The sequence below is a fragment of the Lissotriton helveticus genome, chromosome 6, assembly GCF_964261635.1.
Source record: "Lissotriton helveticus chromosome 6, aLisHel1.1, whole genome shotgun sequence".
NCBI lineage: Eukaryota > Metazoa > Chordata > Amphibia > Caudata > Salamandridae > Lissotriton > Lissotriton helveticus.
Genome location: NC_136067.1, coordinates 1,051,614,735 through 1,051,639,167, shown reverse-complemented (window position 1 = coordinate 1,051,639,167; position 24,433 = coordinate 1,051,614,735). Strand labels below are relative to the sequence as shown.

The following is a 24,433-nucleotide window of genomic DNA, read 5'->3' as shown; positions in this document are numbered from 1 at the left end:
TAAGGAGAAATGAAAAGATTTCTCCTTCCTAGTGCCTGCCTCAAGTAGGCATTATTTTTGCTGCCAAGCCCTGCCTAACAATTTTAGTAGATATGTTTTTGCACCAAAACCATGGGAGAGAGTATGAGAATGTCCAATATATCATCCACGGGACGCCCCCTTGATGAAAAGTAGTGCAAAATAGCTCAAAAAGTGTTTTAAAGATTTTTTTCCAGAGCAAAAACGTGTTTTTGGAAAGTAAATAATTTATCAACATTTTATGCCAATTTGTGTCATTTTGCGCCAATGTGAAGTGTTGATAAACCTGCCTCTGAGTATGTTGATTGATGAAATACAAAGTATGTGGTTCCTTTTCAGTACATCTTACTTTCGGAAGAAAAAGTTCTCCCTTACTTAAACGACATAGGTTCGAATTAAATACATTTGATCTGTTGGCACTAAGGTGGGGTGAGCTACTGCACCAGTATATGAGAGTGGTTGCTATTTTAGTGGGGGTCTTGTAAAGATAAACCAGTTTTTGCCCCAGTGTTATGCCCTGTGACATAAGGTGTGCCAGTATTTCGCCTGGCAAGCGTCCAATTCAAAAGGCTGTGGACCTTCCACGCATCTTTTAAATATTGACTAGAAGATTATTTTGCTGGTGCGGACTAAAAAAGCAGCACTCATTCATAAGCGGTTCTGTTAGTTTGTATTGCACAGCTGACATTGGGGTAGCTAGACAGCCCTTGCGATGGGAATGCACTCTCAGAAGCAAGACTGTCAACAATGAGAGGCGATTGTGCCTCTCTAATGCCCCCATAACAATTTTTTTTATTTGGTCCCTGTAGGTTTCTTCTGGGACCCCCCACACATGATCCAGGGGTTCAGGGTACCGCTACCCTACTCCCTTATATCTTATTTTATTTTTTCAATTTCAGGACACAGAGACAGAGTTCCTGTGTCCGATAATAGCATCCACAGTATTTCTCTTCATGTTGTGGCCAACCAATCAGAGAATGAGATCCTGCGAGACGTGAAGTAGCCTATCCCTTCCGTGAAAGCGAGGCAGGAGATGGGAGAAAAAGCCCCCTTGTCAATTAGATTGCTCTATCATTGAAGTTGTGTGTCTGTAGGACTCCCACACTCCCACATCCCCATCTGTACAGACATCTATACATTTTTAACCTTAACTCCTTCGTTGCGGTGGTTATTCCCCCGCTGTGCTAGGGAGGAAGGGGGCGCGCACAGCGCCCCCATGCTCATGACGAGCTGAGCTCGCCATGAGCTACGGCGCTCCGGTGCTCATGACGAGCTCAGCTCGTCACAGGTGTATTACCTCCGGTGGAACGCTCAGTACAGGAGGGGAATTCTCCCCGCACCTGAGCGTTCCACGGCTCATGACGAGCTGAGCTCGCATGAGCACCGGAGCGCCGTGGCTCATGACGAGCTCAGCTCGTCATGAGCCTCGAAGAGGTTAATTTACCAAAAATTACTGAATGGATTTACACCAAAATCACAAAAACACTCTTTCAGGGTAAAGCTCCAGTTGTCTGCTAAATATTCCGTAATCCTGTTTAGCTGTTTTGGCGATAGGGCTGTTAAAAAATCCCTGGTATTTTGCATGGGAATATTGTGTTTTGGGACCCTACCTTTTTCTTCGCCCCTGCTTGATGGATCACCCCAAAGCTTTCCACAAAGGAACTGAGATGCATGAACATTTTTTTGGGATACTTTCATGAAGATTCATCAATTGGCACAAAGTTACTAGTATACTAAAAATTGATTACCCATGGTAACTAGGTCCTAACTATAACTACATAGCGGCGACCGCTATAGCGTATTTTAAATCTATATTTAAATATAGATAACAACAAATATACATACAAGTGAGATTTAACATTTTAAGCAAACAACATTGCTTCGTAATGAAAAGTAGTTGGATAAGTAGAAAGAAAGCTGGGGCATGGGCCCCACCTGAATTTCGTATATATGCTACAAGGGGGATTTTTGTGGTGCATCATCAATGAGAAAAAACATTCTAATGGGCCACTCTATTCTTATGTCCCTAGATCCCTGAAATATTAGCCAAAATATCCAGTTACAAAAAATTTAGCAAACTTTGAAATGCTTAGAGAAGAACACGCTATCAGTAATCTCACAACTTAATTTACAAGGTTTTTACACTTATAATACACTTCAATGCTTAGGGTTTTTTCAAGACTGCAATTCTTACCAAATAGAAACATCTTCTGGAACCTCCTCAAACTAACTGAGAAGATTCACATACAGATGTACTAAAAGACCGCATGGGAAACATATCTGGAATGTGGTGATAGCAAAGAAAACCTAATATTGGAGAAGCAGTGATGAAAGAGGTCAACAAGATTTTCGATATAGATGCCCCCAACCTTCTTAGTTATATTCTACTGGGCCAAGCTAATCCACTAACATACCCACTGTTCTCCCACAAACGAAAAGCAACAGTGACAACGCTGTGTGTGGCTAAACAGGAAATTACTGCTAAATGAGGCACCAACTCCATCCCAGACCATCTTGATTGGCTAATCAAACTATGGGACAATGTAGGGAGGGAGAAACGCACAGCATCCATAGTGTTATATCCAAAGTATTACATCTATATGTAATCAGCCTAGGTCCTCCTAGCTGCTCAGCCAGAGTGAGAGATGGTAATGGAATGTTGGTGTGGCTGTGATGCGTGGAATGCGTAGGTGCCTGTGTGGATGAGTGGTGACAGTTGTTGATGGGCTGAGCAGTTAGGCAGGGTGCTCTTGGTGGGGCTGGTGTAGGAGATGTAGAAGCTGGTACATGACTGAACTAAGAGTGATACTACCCTGAACTGGAACTAATAAAGAAGACTTGAAATATACAACATGGGTATAGATGCACCAAAGGAAAAACCGGTCGCAAAGGGGCAGATTCTCAGAATCTGCCCCTTTGCGACCAGTATTTTTGCATTTGGGATGCATCATCGCAAATGCAAAAATCGCAATTTAAGATTGCATTTAAGGACTCTCAAATTGAGATTCCTTAAATGCAATGCATCAAAGTAAAAAAACGTAGCGATTTCGCTAATAGGGGGAGCAAATTACCATGAAGTTGAACTTCATGGTAATTTGGTAATTTGCAAACTTTGAAAAATGCACTAAAGTGCATTTTTCAAAGTTCCATTTTACACACACACATGCCCTTGGGGCATGTGTGTGTGCAAGATGTTCTCATATGCAGATTTCAGGGGTGCAACAGGGTGTCCTCTTGACACCCTGGCACCCTTGAAATTGCATTCTCAATTTGCGATTCTCTAATTGCAAATTGCAAATTGAGAATGTCTTCCCATTCATTCCTATGGGCCTCTAGGCCCATAGGAATGAATGGGGAGGTATTCCTTAATTGCGACTCGCAATTGGCGACTCGCAATTAAGGAATGTTTAGAAATCGCTATTTTTTTTGCGATTTCTACATGCATAGCCTTTTGCTATTCCTTATTAGCAAATCCTTATTTTTCGCTAATAAGGAATCGCAAATGGCATTGTTGATGCATCTATACCATGGTTTCCAGTGTCTCAATGCGCAGGGTACAACATTTATTTTGGCGACAAGGCTGCACAGTTGTGAGTTATGGACTAACTCAGTGAAACTAATTCACAGGAGCCACACAGGAGCGGTGTGGTTCTGCAAAGATTGACGTTTTGTTAGCACATTGAAACTACAAGTATGCTCATTGAATGCTGTAGAAGTAATGTGCCTGGGGGTCTATTTATTTCTAAGAAACACTACAGACCCTGTTCAACTCTACAACCAAATGGATTTACACGTCTGGTGTTTGTGGTTGTTCCTGTCAACTGTGCTCCTGCTGCGCACGTCTGCTTAATTGAATGGTGAGACACTGTATTCCTAGATGCTACATGCTGTGCTTCTGGATACTGGAGTAAATACCCACATGCCTATTTTGTGTTCATCAAGGTGAGACTTATGCTGATTTTCACATATTTCACGTGATATTCAGGGGGCATGTGGATCTCTTGAAAAATATTTGTGTAAATGGTGACATGACCCAGTTCTTGTGCATTTTTCAATTATTTTGAGGGTTTTGCTGGGTTATAACATTTGTGGTGGCAATGACAGTTTAACTGCAACTGAGGATTTAAAATGGAACACGTGAGCTCACCTACCTTCACCATGGTGGTCACGCGCTGTTTCTTCAGGTGACGTCCTCTCTCATCCTCATTCAGTTGTGACGTCTGGTGAAGTGTTAGCAGCCTGGCATGTCTTTCACGTTTTGGTGCAGGCACGCACCGTGAGCCACTCTGCAGCGACGTCCAAAGCGTGCCGCCATATTGTGGTTGGCTTTGGCACTCAATTCACCTATGGTGTTTTTCCATCTCTGTGTCAACCACGCTATTTCGGTTTGTCCCAATAAAGTTTCAACAAGGCCTGGCGGAGACCGGGGAAATTGCGGTGCTCGTTTCAGTACAGCAAGTTGAGGAATCGTCTTCGAGGGATTCCTTTTGGTGGATTGTTCTGCTTTACCGGTAAGGGGTTGTGGCAGGACCTCCTGGCCCACTAGCTAGCCTGTGAATATTTACTTGTGCCCTGTTCTAATCACTGCACAAAGTGCAACGCTAAATTGCTAAATTCTATGTTTTAAACTTCTGTGAAAAAACGGAATATTATCTTTTTAAAAATATCCGCTGATCGCATTCTGGCACACACTTTCCACTCTGCGTACTTTTGACTGTGAAAATCGTACCTAGAGCGATGTTTTCGTCTTCCCTCTGACTGGAAAGGGGAGGACACCACTTCCTGTTCGAACTGCTGGCGGTTAGCGCTCTAGCAGTTGAGCGTACCGGGGCTATTTAGGCTGAGCCTGTTCTCATTGACGCTGCGGTAAGGGGTTGTGGCAGGACCTCCTGTCCCGCTAGCTAGCCTGTGAATATTTACTTGTGCCCTGTTCTAATCACTGCACAAAGTGCAACGCTGAATTGCTAAATTCTATGTTTTAAACTTCTGTGAAAAAACGGAATATTATCTTTTTAAAAATATCCGCTGATCGCATTCTGGCACACACTTTCCACTCTGTGTACTTTTGACTGTGAAAATCGTACCTAGAGCGATGTTTTCGTCTTCCCTCTGACTGGAAAGGGGAGGACACCACTTCCTGTTCGAACTGCTGGCGGTTAGCGCTCTAGCAGTTGAGCGTACCGGGGCTATTTAGCCCTCGCCCCCTAACGAGCGCGCAGCGGTCGCGCGCAGGGGTGCCGAAGATAACGCCGAAGAGTAGCCAAAGAGTGGCCCGTCTGCGCCCGTCCGCGACTGGACGGGGCTAGGGGCCACCCACCCTGTCCTTGCCACTATGGACCGCTCCAGGCCAACCCCCGTAATCAGGTATGCCTCACACACTTTGAGAGCATTACAACCCCAGGAGAAATATACCTGTACCGCTAAAACTTTCTGTTGCCCAGAGGGTCCTTTTTCATGCCTTAAATGCGGATTTCAGGCTATGGACTCTCATATTATTGCTGGGCGGCCCACTTACAACATAGGCCCCCAAGAAGGCCTGAAAAGTTTTCTGTTGAATCTCAGATCTCTCCCTAAACATCATACACAACTATGGGATACTATCCATAGTACTCAACCAGAGATCTGCTTCCTAACGGAAACTTGGTTGAAACCCCACACTACCCCTACTATCACTCTGGGGATACCCACAGGATACAAAATTCTCCGGCTTGATCGACCTGTGAAAGTAGGAGGTGGAATTGCCATCATATACAGGGACACTCTGAATATCAGAGTCTTAGACCAAGTCATGCTACCCACTATGGAAGTGTTAATTTTTCATCTTACATTCAGCCCCAAGGTATACTGGCGAGGAGCATTAGTTTACCGTCCGCCTGGGCCTAATGCGGGGTTCTCTCTTGCCCTTACCGAACTGTTAGCTCCTTATATGAAAGCTAATGGAGATTTTATCCTCTTAGGGGATTTTAACTTTCACATTGATATTAATGATCACCCGGATACTAAAGTCTTTCTCGCAGACCTTGCCCTCTTAGGTCTTCATCCAAGAAACAGTGAACCTACTCATTCAGGTGGTCATATCTTGGATTTGATTCTTACTTCTCATCCGAATGTTCACTGCTCTTCCCCTAAACAAATTTTTTGGTCTGACCACAAACTGATCAACTTCTATTTTGCCCATTTAACTAATCCCATGAATCGCCCGCACTCTCAGCACATTAAACGCAGACCCTGGCATAAAATAACTTCTGCTAAACTTATGCAAATATGGGAACAGCCAACACTCTCCAACTCTGATAACATCGACACTGCTCTCTCCAAGTTCAACTCCACTCTGATGATGGCTATTGACACTCTTGCCCCTCAGAAAAATGTAAAAAAACCTACCATGGCCAAAAGGGAAGCCTGGTACACCGAGGCCCTAAAAACTGAAAAGCAGGGATGCAGAAAATTAGAGAAACTTTGGAGACGAACAGGTAAGGAGGAAGATAAGACTCGTTATCTGGAAGTAATGACCTCCTACTATAAAAATATAAAAAGGGCCAGGAAAGTAGGCCTTACAACCCAAATTGAAGAGGCAGGCAACTCTACAAGAGAGCTTTTTAAAATCATTCAGACCTTCACTAATCCTGAGGTGTGTGAGAGCCCAGACACTTTCACCCAGGTCTTGTGCGACGATATATCTCAGTTCTTCGAGGACAAAATAGAAGGGATATACAAAAAAATCACGGCAGTCTCAGATCCTTTGGGAAACAAGGTCCCTGAAATGTCCCCTATGTTGACCCCTGTAACGACTCTTCAGGCAATCCCAGAAATAACTTTTGAGGGCCTGACCATACTTATTAACCAAGTAAAGACTGGCTCCCCCACTGACTTGCTACCTGCCAAATTCATTTCCCCTCTTATTGACATAGTAGGACCTCCCATCCAGAAACTACTTAATCTCTCCTATGCTGAGGGCTTGCTCCCATCAGCCTGGAAGGAAGCGGTGGTGAATCCCATACGAAAAAATTCCACCTTGCCCTGGTCTGAACTCTCCAACCTCCGTCCGATTTCTCTCCTTCCTTACATCAGCAAACTGGCAGAGAAGCATGTAAACACCACTCTTTCCAGCTTTATCGAAGCGACAGGGGGCCTGGACCAATCACAATCCGGGTTCAGGCCCAACCACAGCACTGAATCAGCCCTTCTTTCTGTGACGGATCAGATCAAAATGTCACAGGATAGAGGTGGCTCCATGATTCTAGTGCTGTTGGACCTGTCTGCAGCCTTCGATACCGTTGCTCATAACATCCTTCTCAGCCGTTTGCAAGGAGTAGGAATCGGAGGCTCAGCACTATCATGGTTGGAGAGTTTCCTTTCCGGGAGATCACAATCTGTCAGCCTGGGCCCCTTTTGTTCCACCTCTAGGGGGCTCACGAAGGGGGTGCCACAGGGCTCATGTCTTAGCCCTACATTGTTCAATGTATATGTGGCCCCCCTTGCTGAGATTGTGCGGAAGTATGGGTTCACACCGATTTCCTACGCTGACGACACCCAGCTCCTCTACCCTTTTAATTCCCTTGACTCTAAAGTCAAAGAGAACTTTGCTGAGGGTATGAGGGCGGTGTCACGTTGGATGGCGACGAACTGCCTCCAATGCAATGTCACAAAAACTGAGGTCATGCTCTTTGGTAAAGCAAGTATCCTCTGGTCCCCTGACTGGTGGCCAATAGATCTTGGCCCTGCACCTACATCTAAACATCATGTAAAGAATCTTGGGGTGAAGTTGGACCAAAAGCTAACCCTGAAGGAGCACACCAATTACATCGCAGGATTGTGCTTTTACACTATTGGCCTACTTAGACGTGTCTTTCCGTATCTCCCTGCCATCTACAGAAAGACACTTGTGCAGGCACTAGTGACCAGTCGTCTGGACTACTGCAACGGCCTGCTGACATTAGCGAATGCTGATGCAGTAGGTCGTTTGCAGGTGGTCCAGAACACGGCAGCAAGACTGGTCATGGGCGCACCAGCTAGGACCCCCTCTAAACCCTTACTGAGGGAACTTCATTGGCTCCCTATACGACAACGCATTGATTTTAAGATCTGCTGTACGGTCCATAGATGTATCTATGGGGTAGGTCCTAAATACCTGTCTCAATCCCTGGTGCTATATCAGCCCAGCAGGTCCCTTCGTTCAAGCAACCAAGCCCTTCTAAAACCTCCGGCCACAAAGAAATCCAGACAAGGAGACCGCGCCTTCTCCTCAGTTGGACCTGCCTTATGGAACAAATTGCCCCCTGATGTTAGATCCACTACTAACTACTTATCTTTTAGGAAAACATTAAAACCCCTTCTTTATCAAGAAGCATTCCTGTCCACTTAATTCCCCTAGATGCACTGACTGAGAATTCTATAGCTGGCTCAGCGCGGAGATACCCTTACGGGATTGATTCCAGCGCTATAGAAGAAATTAAATTAAATTAAATTAAATTACCCTCTTTGAGGTAATCTTCACATCGGAAGTATAGGTACCTTGTCTCAAAGTGTGTCGCTGGATGCCAGTAGTTTCTCCCTGTCACATGTTTTTTTTGGGATCGCTTCGGGTGCATGTCATCAACCATACTTATGAACACAGACTTGTTATGATAATAACTAGTTGTTGGAAGCATGGTGTATGTCCACAAGCTCTCCTCCATGGATGTGCTACATTTTTCAGACTGTATTTTTGGGGGCATATTGCTGCGGTGCCGAAAAGATTCATGCCTGTTTTTTGATGTCATATTGCAAGGAATATTTAATTCAATTGTATTAGATCTATACGTGATGTTGCTTGTGTACTTACACTTAACATATTGAGAATTTATATGTGAAAACTAAGTAACATGGTACAGTTTTGTCATTACCTGTTATATTCACTATCTCTGCCATGTTTTTCTCCATGTGTATCATTACTTTTAGGCATGTTCTTTATTTAGCTCTCTTACGCAAGGGTGTTTGTTTCCTGGCACAACTCTGGTGAGAGATTCCTCACCGGCGTGGAGCACAGGTCACCAGTGTTCTACAGTATGTGGAATGGTATTAGTATTATCAAAAGATTCATATTTCGTGATGCCACGGTTTTATGCTGTTTAATGGTTGGGACGTTCCAATCTCCTAGTGGGTGGACATCACAGTGTATCCCTTAGGTGAGGGGTAAGGTTGGGTTTGATTCCCAGTTAATGATCCCTATTTGGGTGGTAGGTATATGGATGAGCTTACTTATACCTGTGGGTGTCATTCCCACCTTCATGTACAAGGGTACATTGTGTTTGTCATCTCACGCTGCACGTTTGCTTTGATCTTTGTCTTATTGTGTTTGTAAGTCGCCCTGCGCATTACTTGTTGTTCTGTGTGTAAGTCGCCCTGCGCATCACGTGTTGTCCTGTGTAAGTCGCCTTGTGCTTCAGATGTTGTTGTGTGTAAGTCGCTCTGCGCCTCACTGTGTGTATTCTCTGTGTGGTCCATTTTGTGGTACACGTGTATTTTTTGGTGTTGATTCACCCTTGTTGTCTGTTTCTGGTCTCGGGTGTTAGTCGTGGGGTGTGTCCACCCTTCACTACATTATTTTCCAATATTTTTTCGAAAGGATGGGGTTATTGCAGGCAATTTTATTATTGCTTGGTATTTATTATTGCTTGACAGTTTTATTCCTTCCAAAAGTTACGCAGTGTTTCTACGCTGGCGAAGTTGCTATTAGTTTGGCTTCTCTGCGTTTTAACATTGTTTGTGATTTAATAATTTATTTCACGTTTTGAAATGTCTTAATAATTTTCATGGGGGATATTGATGCACATTCTATAATTCGTATTTTCCCCATCTTTTCTTGATTTACATTGTTCACTCTCTTGTGATGTTTTACCTTTAGTTGCATCCCTGAGTTATGAACATTACCGCTTTCTTGTGTATAGTTCTCTTCTTTAGAATGGAAATTTTTGTTTTCATTTTAAAAGGAAAGGGATAATGTTATATCCTAAGTATTACATTTATATTTAATCAGCCTAGGTCCTCCTAGCTGCTCAGCCAGAGTTAGAATGGAATGTTGGTGTGACTATGATGCGTGGAATGCCTGGGTGCCTGTGTGGATGAGTGGTGACAGTTGGAGATGGGCTGAGCAGCTAGGCAGTCAGCTCCTGGTGTGACTGGTGTAGGAGATTTAGAAGCTGGTACATGGCTGAACTAAGACTGATACTACCCTGCACTGGAACCAATAAAGAAGACTTGAAATATACAACATGGTTTCCAGTGTCTCAATGCGCAGGGTACAACACATATACAGTGTAAACTGCTGCAATTGGACGCAATGTGGGCCTCCTGCATCCGTTTAGATGCATGTGAATTCTGGGAACCCACTTGCCTGCAATATCTCCAGATTCTTCGACTTCTACAAAATGAGAAATAGAGCGCTCACCTTAACATGTATTGATAGACTTGCTGTTGATGCCAGGTGGCAACATACCCTTACAACGCTGAATCAGAGAGGACAATGATACTATCTAGATCAGCCCCTCTGCCCCCGGTCCAACTCTTTCGTGCTTATCCTCCCCCACCCTGCTCTAGATCTGTCCACCATTCCCTCGTGTGTCCCCCCACTTTCCTCTTCCCTAGTTATACCTCACCAGCCGATGGTTGTAGGTGAGTGACTGTTTAATGGTTAAATAAATTAAAACAGTTTAAACCATAAAACCAGATTTTGGTATCTGGAAACACATCAGAATTAATTGGAGCACTTATCAAGGTCGAACAGTCAGGAGGCATTGCTATTTTATGTGGTCTGCCCCCATCAACAGCTGAAGAATTGAACTTCTGAGACCCTATAAAACAGATGGATACATATCTGTGGTGGTTGCACTTTAGACAGTAAAGAGTTTTGATGTAGACATACTCTGATACTAGACTCTTCTTGAAAAATGAATACTGGTGCCGTTTTTAATGATGCTCGTGTTTTTTAAGCAAAGAATTGAACTTTTCATTGAGAATTAATCATGGGTAAGAAATGTGATTTTCAACAATACCATTCAGTTGGTCTTATCTGACAACTGTGTGGGTTTTTCAGTTCTTATAATAGAATGAACTAATACCAGTTAAGGCAATATACCCCCATCATTCAGGATACTAATTAATACAGCCCAAAGACTTTAAAATATTTTCAATACAGGGATATCATAATATTTCTTTGGGATCTTCAATATCCTATCTTTACCAACCCTTAGGAAGCTTGAAAACATCCAGCGAAACACGTGTGCTGGCTATAATAATAGCCATTCGAGGAACCAATGTTCAAACTGTGTTGACCTAGCAGTCCATTGATTATTTGCAGACCAGCTTGGTGAACCTTCTAAATACAACATATTATCTGGTAACATATAAAGCACTCTTTACAAGAAGGATTATGTATTATGCAACTTTATTATTTTTAGTGACTGTGTAATTTGGACTATTTTGAGAACCAATTGCAGGAGGATCATCCACTTTGGGACAATTTCTGTTAATCTTGGAAAAGGATGAATTCCTAATGTGCAAAAAGATCACAATGTTAATCTGCTGATGCTCTATTTTACTGTTTTTCAATTGATGCACACAAATAATACATGTAAAGCAATATTGTCATGACTTTTGAGATTGTTGTCTGGTACAGCTTTCCCCTAAACCATGCATTTTGCATTTCTCTTGTATACCTTAAACGTACTGATATCTTAGGGTACTGTTGGAGGACAACTGAAGAGTTTTCTCCTCAATTTTACCCCTTTTGCCCTTGTTAGAACTCAAACTGTTGCTTAATTGGAGTCCGAGGTTGCCAGTGGGACCCACCTGCATTCATTTTTGGGCACTGTCATCAGAACAAGAGAAAGAAAGGCAAACAACAGGGGAATGAGAAGGTAGAAAAACAGTGTCAGAAAGAGAAAGCAGGGATGAAAAATAATCTACAAGAGTGAGATAAAGATTCAAGACATGCAGGTTGGTAGATGAGAGCGGCAAGAGGTAGAATCAAGACTATGCAGCTTTGGTATTCAGCAATCCAGCTATTTGGCTGCGCCGGGGACATAACCCTGAAAAAAACCTTTAGGCCCCAGCACTTATGCGTTCACAAATGAATCACTGACTGGAACACTATGCTAGTGCTACATGAAACCTTAACAGCACAAGTCTAGTGGATCTACCATATATCCCAGAGAATGATTATCATTTTGAAAAACAGGTATGATTAAGTTTACCTGCATCAGTTGTTTTGAAAATAAAGGCCTGGCCTGGCACATGAATTTTAGAGCACAAGCGTAATGCTTGATGTTATAGGGCTGTCCTTGAATTTTATACATAGTTCAACCCAAGGAGCAGCAGCTACAAGAAACTTGTGGTATACGGAAGAATATTTTTACCTATCTATATTTTGGCCGTCCTATTTCCATCTCTCTAGATACACTTTTCACAGCGAATTTGTTTGCTTCAATGATTGTAATTTAGTCATGCATACATTCCAATAGACCCGATTTGACAAAAAAAGGCTCTATTTTGGCTATCTCTCATTTAAAACTGGCTCTCCTTCAATAGATGTCAATGGGAGAAATAAATTCTCCAGATGATTTTTTTTTTTAAATCTTGCACTTTCCTCTTCCAAAATGTTGGCATGTATGCTTCATAGGTCAGTGCTTGGGAGTACCTTAGGCTTGAAAGTGACACACCTGGTTTCAAAATATATTTCTAATTGGCTGGTCTAGGAATTTAACCTTTTCCATGCTCATGACGAGCTGAGCTAGTCATGAGGCACGGTGCTCCGGTGCTCATGACGAGCTCAGCTCGTCATGAGCTGTGGAACGGTTGCATGCGGGATAATTCCCCTGCTGTGCTGAGCGTTCCATGGGAGCCGGTGCAGCAGGGGTTATCTAAGTGTGTGATCCCCTTGCCCTGACTAGAAAAGGTGTGTCCCTATTTGTCAGAAGTGTATACCTCTGCCATCTAGAGACAGCCGCTTCTAACATTGGTGGGTCAGCGGTGGGATTTGAACTTTGCATTTATGACCCATGTGCAGTGATTAGTGTGCGCTACATAGTGAAAGCAGACCATAGCGCATTCACAATCTACTTGGTTGGATATTTCTCCGCTTTCCTGGAACTTGATTTTTGAAACTGCCAGTTTTGACCATGAGTGATGCCGGAGTCACTGCCCCTGTTGTTGTGGAGGAATTTGATAGGAGTAAGATAAAGGATTACAAATTAAAGGAGCTGAAATCCTTTTGCAAGAAATTTAAAGTCCCTACCAAAGGCATCTCAGCGAAGGAGGAATATCTCAAAGCTTTGGAGGCCTGGTTGGAATCCAGAGATTCCTCTGATGCGGTGGTGGTACCGCCAGGGGAAAGGGATGAGGAGGTACCAGTGAATGGTCATGTGTCCTCCCCCGGCAGCAGTGTTTCCTCCAAAGGTCTTTCTCCGGAAGAAAGAGAAGAAAGGGAGAAAGAGCGAGCTTACAACATGGAAATGGCAAAACTTAAGATAAATGGGCAGTTGGAGATAGAGAATGCAAGAGGCAGGAGAGAAGCTGATCTGGAGATCAAAAGGTTGGAGTTTGAAAGAGAGAAGTTAGCTTTTGAGCGTGATACCAGGATGAGGGAGTTGGAGCTCAAAGCTAAAGAGTTAGAATTGAATCCCTCTGGTGGCAGCATCCCATCTGTGCCTTCAGAAAGTAGGTTTTATTTTCCCAAAGATGTGATCAAAGATTTTCAGAAGAATGAGGATATTGGTCAATGGTTTAAAGCATATGAGTTAGCATTGTTGGCCCACCGGGTCCCTGAGAAGGATTGGGGAGCGGGGTTGTGGGGTCGCTTTGTGAATGAGGGAAGAGATACCCTGTTAGACATGCCTGTTGAGGATAGGATGTCTTATGCTCATATGAAGGATGCTTTAATGTTAAGGTATGGCCTAACCCCAGAAAAGTACAGACAGGCCTTTAGAGAATGTAAGAAGTTGCCTGGTACTACGTGGGTTGAATATGTGTCATTTTTTTGTAGAGCCATGGATGGTTGGGTAAAGGGCAGCAAAGTGGAAAGTTATGATGCTCTTTATGATTTGTTTGCTTGGGAGCACTTGTCTAATAACTGTTTTCCAGAGCTGCGCCAGCACCTTATTGATAGCAAGATATCTAACCCTAGAAAACTTGCTGAGGAGGCGGACCGCTGGGTCAGTACCAGGGTCCACAAGGGTCCAGTGGGAGACTCAGCCGAAGGTGGGCAGGGTCCCCAGCAGAAGAGTGGGGTGGACAAGGGTAAACAGAGGGAGTTCCAGAAAGGGCCCCAAAGTAATCCCCAAGGGAACCAAGGGAAGGGTTCCCAGCCTCCCCCAGAGAAGAAATCAGAGGCCCCGACAGGTAAACCTGTTCGTAGGGGCCCAATGACCTGCTTCGCTTGTAAGCAGGTGGGACACCGGTTTTATGATCCCCAGTGTCCCTTGAAGAACTCTAGTGCACCACCCCGTGTCGCCCCCCGTCAGTTGGCGAGTGTAGCCCTAGGAGGGGAGGAGATGGTTGCCCATGGTGGGGAGGGTCCCGCAGAGATGTCCCTGGTCTCTCTAGGAGACATAGAATTGGTCCCTCCACCCCCGCTGCCTAGTAACACTAAGAAATATAGGCAGTGGGTGACCATTAATGGCCATAGAGTGGAAGCTCTCAGAGACACCGGAGCGAGTGTGACAGCTGTCAAGTGTCACTTGGTGTCCAGAGAGCAGGTTGTTCCCCACGCATTCTACCCTGTGATAGCTGCTGACAACTCCCAGAGAGAGTGTGAGGTAGCTCAAGTTTCCTTTGAATGGGGGGGAGTTTCAGGTACTCTTCAAGTTGCTGTAAGGCCCGCCATGCCTGTTGATTGTCTCCTGGGCAATGATTTAGAAGACTCCCCTTGGGCTAAGGTGGAGAGGGAGACACATTTGAAAATGTTGGGTGTGCCAGAGTGGGTGTGTGCAACCACTCGATCGATGACAGCAAGTAAGGGTGTTGATGGTGTTCTGGAGCCTGGAAGTATGGCCCAGGACCCAGCTGTGAAGAGAAGAGGCAGGGGGCGCGGGAAACCGTCCCCCATAGTTCCCGTGGTCCAGGAGGAGGCAAACCTTGAGGGGTATGCCCTGGAACCCACAGGTGAACAAGTTGCTGAACTGGGAGACCTACCCGAGCTGACCCACTGGCAGCAGGATGGTGGTCCCTCCAGGGAGGAATTCTGTGCAGAACAGAAAGTGTGCCCTTCTCTTGTGGGTATGAGGCAGCAGGCCTCAGCCCAAACCTCAGGTGATCAGTCAGGGTCACATTTTGTTTACTGGGAGAGCGACCTCCTGTATAGCGAGCCTAAGGCTGCTGAGCCTGGGTCAGCCCGTGTGCTGGTGGTACCCCAGTGCTTCAGAGCCTTCCTACTGGGTTTGGCTCATGACGTTCCGTTAGCTGGACATCTGGGGCAGGACAAGACCTATGACAGGCTTGTCACCCATTTTTATTGGCCTCAGATGAGAAGGGATACAGATATCCATTGCAAGACCTGTCAAACTTGCCAGGCAAGTGGGAAAAGCGGGCGGAAGCAGAAGGCTCCCCTCCAACCTTTTCCCGTGGTCAGTACCCCCTTTGACCGGGTGGGGATTGACATTGTTGGGCCCCTGGACCCCAAGACAGCCCTGGGCAACAGGTTCATCCTGGTCTTGGTGGACCATGCCACACGGTACCCGGAAGCCATCCCTCTCAGAACAGTGACGGCCCCCGTGGTGGGACGGGCACTGATGGGTGTTTTCTCCCAAATGGGGTTCCCCAGAGAAGTGGTGTCAGACCGGGGCACCAACTTCATTTCCAACTATATGAAGTCTCTGTGGAAGGAGTGTGGGGTAACCTACAAGTTCACCACTCCTTACCACCCTCAAGGTAATGGGTTGGTTGAGAGATTCAACCGTACCCTTAAAGGCATGATTATGGGTCTTGAAGAACCAATGAGGCGTAAATGGGACGTCCTCTTGCCATGCCTGTTGTTTGCTTACCTTGAGGTGCCGCAGAAGTCTCTAGGGTTCAGCCCCTTTGAGCTTTTGTATGGACACCCGGTAAGAGGACCTTTGAGTCTGGTCAAAGAAGGCTGGGAGCAATCTCCCAGGAAACCTCCCCAGGATGTATACAGTTACATGCTGGCCTTTAGGAACCAGACCAGGCGCTTCAGAGATCTTGCTCAGGCAAATCTGGATGACAGCCAGGAGGAGATGAAGCGGTGGTACAACCAGAAGGCCACTCTGGTAGAGCTTCAGCCTGGACAGAAAGTTTGGGTCATGTCCCCTGTGGAACCTTGTGCACTCAAGGACAGGTGGACTGGACCATTTGAGGTTGTGGAGAAAAAGAGCGATGTCACCTACATGGTGGACTTGAAGGCTCCCAGGAACCCCTTGCGGGTCCTGCATGTCAACCGTTTAAAGCCCCACTTAGAAAGGTCCGAAGTGGGCATGCTCCTAGCTACAGATGCTGGAATGGAGGAGGAGAGTGAGCCTCTTCCTGACCTCCTGTATGCAAAAGAGCAAGATGGGTCAGTGGATGGTGTTGTCCTCTCTGACACACTGACCCCTGAGCAGCAGCAGGATTGTCGCCAACTGTTGGGACAATTCCCTGATCTGTTCTCCTTGATTCCTGGTGTCACGCAGTGGTGTGTCCATGATGTGGACACCGGGGACAGCACTCCTGGCTCCTCCACAAGGCTTACAGAGTGACTGACAAGGTCAGAGCATACATCAAGGAGGAGGTCTCCAAAATGTTTGCCTTAGGGGTGGTTGAGTCCTCTAGCAGTCCTTGGGCCAGCCCAGTGGTCTTGGTCCCAAAGGCTGCAGCGCCTGGTGCTTCACCGGAACTTCGGTTCTGTGTGGATTACCGAGGACTCAATTCAGTCACCAAGACTGACGCGCACCCCATCCCCAGAGCTGATGAGCTCATAGATCGGTTAGGGGCTGCCCGGTACCTTAGTACGTTTGATCTAACGTCTGGGTACTGGCAGATCGCCTTGACTGATGGGGCAAAAGAGAGGTCAGCATTCTCCACACCAGATGGGCACTACCAATTCCGGGTTATGCCCTTTGGGATGAAGAATGCCCCTGCCACCTTCCAGAGGTTGGTCAACCAGGTCTTGGCTGGACTGGAGGATTTCAGTGCCGCCTACCTGGACGACATCGCAGTGTTCAGCGCCAGCTGGGAGGAACACTTGCACCACCTCCAGGAAGTGTTGTTGGCCCTGCGCAGAGCAGGCCTCACAATCAAATCCAGTAAGTGCCAGATTGGGCAGGGTACAGTGGTGTACTTGGGGCACCAAGTAGGGAGCGGCAAGGTGGCCCCCCTGCAACCCAAGATTGATACCATCCTGGCATGGGCACCGCCCAAAACCCAGACTCAGGTGAGAGCCTTCTTGGGTCTCACGGGTTATTACAGGAGGTTCATCAAGGATTATGGTAACATTGTGCACCCCTTGACTTCGCTGACTTCCAGGAAGCAGCCACGACTTGTGATCTGGACTGACGCCTGTCAGACGGCCTTTGACACCCTGAAAACTGCAATGTGCACAGCACCCATACTCCAGGCACCCGACTTTTCTAAAGAATTTGTTGTCCAGACGGACGCTTCAGAGCATGGCGTGGGGGCTGTTCTAGCTCAGGTGAATGAAGAGGGCCGAGACTTACCTGTAGCCTTCATCAGTAGGAGGTTACTTCCCAGGGAACAGAGGTGGAGTGCGATAGAAAGAAAAGCATTTGCTGTGGTCTGGGCGCTGAAGAAGCTAAGACCCTACCTGTTTGGGTCTCACTTCCGGGTTCAGACAGACCACAGGCCCCTCAGATGGTTGATGCAGATGAGGGGTGAGAATCCAAAGCTGTTGAGGTGGTCCATTTCCCTACAGGGGATGGACTTCACGGTGGAACACCGCCCTGGCACAGATCACGCCAATGCTGATGGTCTGTCCAGCTTTTTCCGCCTTAGGATGAGGACTCCCTAGGGTAAGGGTAGTTCTCCCCACATTTCAGCTGGAGGGGACACGTGTTAGACCTGGCATCATTGGCATGAGTCTCTCCTCCATTTTTTCTGTTTGCCTCCTCTGTTTACGATGTTTTGCTGGTATATTGCTTTGGGCACCGTGCCACTGCTGATCAGTGCCACAGTGCAAGTGCTCCCTATGTGAAATTGCTGTATTGATTGACTTCCATGTTTGGCTTATTTGGTTTACTATTAGTCCCTAGTAGAGTGCACCAGGAGTGCCAGGGCTTGTAAATACAAAGGTTGCTAGTGGGCTTGCAGCACCTGTTGTGCCACCCACAGAAGCGGCCTAGTAAAAGTATGTCTACAGGTCTGCCATTGCTAGACCACGTGCAGTCTGACTGCCACGAGGACTGCGCAAGTACACCTACTTGCCAGTCCCTAAACCTTCCCTAACTCCATGTTAGTCACCCCTATGGTAGGCCCAAGGGCAGGGTGCATTGGAAGCATAAGGTAGGACAAGCCTGACAAGGTTGGCATGTCCTAATAGTGAATTACAGCCATATTCGTTTTTCACTATTGTAAGGTTACCTGCTCTCCATCAGTTAGAATGGGCTGCCAGGATTATTAATGCTATAATCCTAGCGGGCTCGGGGAGCATGGTGCAATGTCGAGTTTGGTATCCCTGAACTCAGGGTTTAATAACGCATCCATTTGGGTGGATGGTTTTTGGACTCTGTGTTTGAAAATAGCACTTTTAGAAAGTAGCTATTTTCTTGTCTAACTGTCTACCGGTCTCTGCTGGTTCTGGTGTGCGTGTGACAGGAGCTGGGTGGCTCCAGAGGTCTGAATGAGTCAGTGTGGGGTGAGTGGGGCATTTGCATTGAGAGTAGGGGTAGAGTAGCTCCTGATAGCCTGCCCGATACAATGCTGGCTCCGCCCCCCTGCCAGGCGACTGATGACTCTGTGCCTTCCTGGGACTTTCCTGGCCCACCTCCTGCCGGGCAACGGATGGCTCTGCCCCTGCCAGTGACAATGCTGGCTCCGCTCCTGCTGGGCGGCTGAAGACTCTGCCCTGCACAGTGAATAGGCCAGGTGCTTCGGCCTGGCAACACCCACAACAAACCCAAGATGAGGGGAAATTCCCCTGCATGGACAAAGGGATCAAAGCCAAAAAGGGGTATAAGAGAAGGACCCCTGAACCAAGAATTTAGATCACTTCTGACAAGGAAACCTGAACCAAGGACAAGAAGCCTGCTGATCCAAGGACTGCCTACCCCTTCTGCCAGAGTGCTGTTTGTTGGGGGAATCCTGCAGTTGCTTCTTTATTTTTGCCAAGGAACCAGGAGAGAGGAACTGAGTGTGTACTCTCAACCTTTGCTCAAGAAAATCTCCAAGGGCTGGAAGAAGTGTCAGTCTCCTGTTGAAGTCACAGGGCTAAAGGACTTCATCTATTTGCTAAAAGTGCCATTTGCTGGAACCTGAAATCCAGCACCTCTGAAGAATCCAGCAATCTCGACGCCGACGGACGCCGCCGAATCCAGCTCGACATCGTGAGTAACGGCTCCAGTGTCCCGCACCTTCGACGCCGGCCGCCGGGCCCGATCGACGCCAGTAGCGACGCCAGTGAGTAGCGAGTCGGCTCCAGCTCCAAGTGACCCTGTGTCGACGCCGCTGCTGATCGCATCAACATCGAGCCCTCTCGACGCCGTGAGCGCTGCTCACTCTTGCAACATCGACGACGCCGTATCCTGCTTCACCTCGTGAGCGCTGCTCCTGCCTGACTTCGGTCGACGCCGCTGCAGATCGCCCCGACTCCGAGGCCCGATCGACGCCGAAGACGCGACGCCGGACACCTCGACGCCGCTGATCATCGAGTGCTTCACTTTTCCAAGGTACTGTGTTGTGGGGGTCTGTGCGACTCCGGGCTCGACGTAGCGCTCCTCGCGGTCGACGCCGAACCTTTGGACTAACTTTGCCTCGACGTCGTGTGACTCCCGTGTGGGTTACATTGTTGCCAAGAACTGTGTTTTAGAGAAGAAGAGTTGCTTTTGATACTAAAGACTTTGTGCTAAGAAGAAACTACGCTTGAACTATTATTTTTCCTTCCAAGAGTATTTATTAAGATTGTGGTATATTTTTGTCGTTATTTGGTCTTGTGCTAAGCCTTATATAAAAATCCTTATTTTTATAATACTACTGTGTTGTGTCCATTTGTAGTGTATTCACTTTATTACTGTATGTGGTCATCAATGCTTAACGCACTGCCTCTGAGATAAGCCTGTCTGCTTTGCCAAGCTACCAAGGGGGTGAGCAGGGGTTATCTAAGTGTGTGATCCCCTTGCCCTGACTAGAAAAGGTGTGTCCCTATTTGTCAGAAGTGTATACCTCTGCCAACTAGAGACAGCCGCTTCTAACATGCACACATTTAGCATTTGCCCTTATGAGTGAATACAAAAAATGCATCTAGAAAATTTGCAGGGTCAACAAATTCTGATGTTCTTCTTGTCAGTCGTACTCACACCTCTAAAGTATTTCAAACCAATGCTGGGGAGTCAAACTTTCAGCAGTCCTGCTCAGGGGCTTGCAATATCAGGTGTTTCTTTTAATTTTGTGGACGATGCACAAATATTTTTCAGTTGCCTTTTTTATTTTTTTGTCAGCCTTTCCTTTTACATTTTTAACATAGGCTCTCTGAAGACCCTATTATAATCTCATTTAATTGTGACCTGTAATGTACTTTTTCCTGTACTATAATTTGATGTTCATGGATTGGTAAAACAATTAGATAAAATTCCGTGTTTGATGAAATGTAAAATAGCTCCTTTCTTTTTCAGATATGGGACCTTCATCTAAATGATCCCGAATGCCGTGGCACTGAAATTGGACCTGTGTATGTGTTCAGCATTAGGACCAACTTTACAGACTGTGGAACCATCACGGTAATCTGTGCATTTAATTGCGATTTCTAAGTACATGACAAAGCAGGAGTGTATATATAAATATATATATATATATATATATATATTCACTCAAAAAACTATAAGTTTTAGTGGTGTTATAGTTAGCTGGACATTTTACTCATACAAAACCATTGAAATTGCTCCTATATAGTTAGTTGTACTAACTATATTTCGCGCACCCGCAATCCACTGCTGATGATGTCACATATTAGATCATTCATGACATGGTCAGTGACATCACGGATGACATCTCAAATGACATCACTGATGACATCACTGATGAAATCATCCAGTGAATGTGGTTTGCTTCGTTATTTAAATATGCATTATATATATAGCAATTTGCATTGAAGAATAAGTGGATATATATAAATACATATTTGGATGGAGGATTTAGTAGCAGTGTAATTGACTGTTTACTTGACCAATTTATAATGTCTCACTAAATATAGTGGATAGTGACTAAACTGTGTGAATATCTGTATCACTTTGTCAGTTGTTGTGTAAACTGATTCTACAGTTGGTTACTAGCTATGTGAAAGTCTATATTAGTTATTGATTAGTTAACTGAGTATTTGTATGGGAGTGTGAAAGTGTGTGTGGTTCGGTGGGGGGTGTGTGACTGTCCAAAGATGTGTGAATAGTTGATTCAGTAGATATATGAAGTTAAAACTACATGTTCTAACAGTTGTTTGGGTGAGTGAATATCTTTATGGGTGTGGTGATGAGCAAATATATTTCTCAATGGTACAGGTCCAACAAACTAGAAAAATAAAAGGCAGTGTATGTGTCAGTTGTTGTATATAAATAAGTATACATAAGACACAATGATTGTGTGAGTGACTGTATGGATAACTGTATACTTGTAATAATGATTTTATAATTCACTAAGTATGACTTACTATCTAAATGAATAGAAAAAGTGGTGTTTGTATAAGTGTTTTGCTAAGTAAATATGTAAGTATGATCCATTGTTTGCATAAGTGAGTAGGATGACTTCATATGTGAATAGGATGCGTGCTGTTGTTTAATGTCGATATAGATGTATAAGTATTTTTGATAGTGTTCTATTGTTCATTGACAGCATGTATGAGTGAATCCATAGGTAAGTGATTAGATTTGTGTATACATCTATGAATCACTGAGTGGATTTTTAGATACTTGTATTGCTGTGACAATGGATTTAAATATGATACTCTGTATTTTCCAAAGAGTGATGAAAAATTTTAATAGTGTATGAAAAGGTGTATGTGATTGTCACGTGGATGATGTCATCAGTGATGTCATCAGTGATGTCATTTGAGATGTCATCAGTGATGTCACTGACCATGTCATGAATGATCTAATATGTGACATCATCAGCAGTGGATTGCGGGTGCGCGAAATATAGTTAGTACAACTAACTATATAGGAGCAATTTCAATGGTTTTGTATGAGTAAAATGTCCAGCTAACTATAACACCACTAAAACTTATAGTTTTTTGAGTGAATTTCAAAGGTTTTTTAAAAGCTAATTCCTAACTATATAACTCCTGAAACCTATGGTTTTTTCAGTGAATTTCAAAGGTTTTTTAAATGCTAATTCCTAACTATATAAGGCCTGAAACCTATGGTTTTTTCAGTGAATTTGCAAGGTTTTTTAAATGCTAATTCCTAACTATATAAGGCCTGAAACCTATGGTTTTTTCAGTGAATTTCAAAGGTTTTTTAAATGCTAATTCCTAACTATATAAGGCCTGAAACCTATGGTTTTTTCATTGAATTCGCAAGGTTTTTTAAATGCTAATTCTATTAGCGGATAACGTTTTTATATATTAAAACGTTTTTTAAATCTTAAATGCCTGCTTTGCTAACAGAGTTTTTAAGCACAGGCTCTTTTGTCTCTGGTGGCCATCTTGGGAGACTGCATATCAGAATTTTTTTAATGAAATATAAGAGGATTTGAGAAGTCACTCAAAATGTGCCCTCATTTTTCTTTCTTCAGCACTAATCATAATTTCTATGGCAAAATTAACCCCCTCATTTTGTTCCTTTGCAAATTAAATGTTTTAAGTGTTAACATTTCAATCAAGATGACTTCAGGTGTGCCATACTTTTGTCATAAGTAAGACTGTTAGCGCTCTAGTTGTTCTTTAGAACACTCTGGGACATTCTGTCATTGGGCTATAGTTGGGCCACATCTGGCTGATATTTGGGCTACATTTGTTTTTTTTTTGTCTCTGGTGGCCATCTTTGGGCTACATTGGGCTAAATTGGGCTACATTGGGCTACATTTGGGCTCTAACATATATATAGCCCAATGTAGCCCAATATATATTTTTTCAAAGTTAATTTTCGTAAAAACCACTGGAACACATATCTTGAGACATAGCAAAGGCACATCGGGCTACCAGTCCCTACAATTTTGCCAAGTTTGGTGGAAAACCATTCAGCCATTCGGGCTAAAAGTGAGTCCAACCACCCTATGGAAATTAACATGGGGAAAACACGTTTTGGGACCCCCCTTTTATCTCGGCCCCCGCTTGACGAATCCCCCCCAAATTTTCAGGGAAGGACCGGAGCGCCGCGAGGCAAAGTTAAGGAAAATTTCAGGAAGATTTCTCAACCGGCGCCAAAGTTATATCCAATAGAATGTTGCGATTTCCCTATGGAAAACAATCCTAACTATTTTTTAAATCTCAAATGCCTGCTTTGCTAACAGAGTTTTTAAGCACAGGCTCTTTTGTCTCTGGTGGCCATCTTGGGAGACTGCATATCAGAATTTTTTTAATGAAATATAAGAGGATTTGAGAAGTCACTCAAAATGTGCCCTAATTTTTCTTTCTTCAGCACTAATCATAATTTCTATGGCAAAATGAACCCCCTCATTTTGTCCCTTTGCAAATTAAATGTTTTAAGTGTTAACACTTTATTCCAATCAAGATGACTTCAGGTGTGCCATACTTTTGTCATAAGTAAGACTGTTAGCGCTCTAGTTGTTCTTTAGAACACTCTGGGACATTCTGTCATTGGGCTATAGTTGGGCTACATCTGGCTGATATTTGGGCTACATTTGTTTTTTTGTCTCTGGTGGCCATCTTTGGGCTACATTGGGCTACATTGGGCTACATTGGGCTACATTTGGGCTCTAACATATATATAGCCCAATGTAGGCCAATATGTATTCTTTCAAAGTTAATTTTCGTAAAAACCACTGGAGCACATATCTTGAGACATAGCAAAGGCACATCGGGCTACCAGTCCCTACAATTTTGCCAAGTTTGGTGGAAAACCATTCAGCCGTTCGGGCTAAAAGTGAGTCCAACCGCCCTATGGAAATTAACTTGGGGAAAACACGTTTTGGGACCCCCCTTTTATCTCGGCCCCGCTTGATGAATCCCCCCCAAACTTTAAGGGAAGGACCGGAGCGCCGCGAGGCAAAGTTAAGGAAAATTTCAGGAAGATTCCTCAACCGGCGCCAAAGTTATTCCCAATAGAAT

At 44.8% G+C, this 24,433-nt stretch overlaps 1 protein-coding gene across 1 annotated transcript in view; it reads left to right on the top strand.

Moving 5' to 3' along the window:
- The window catches only part of LOC144761640 (alpha-tectorin-like), a 317,960-nt gene that overhangs the window by 137,775 nt on the left and 155,752 nt on the right, over positions 1 to 24,433 (top strand). Inside the window, exon 3 of the mRNA XM_078646930.1 lies at positions 20,829 to 20,933. Coding sequence (XP_078503056.1) covers positions 20,829 to 20,933 — 105 coding nt within the window. The remainder of the gene's footprint in view (positions 1 to 20,828; positions 20,934 to 24,433) is intronic.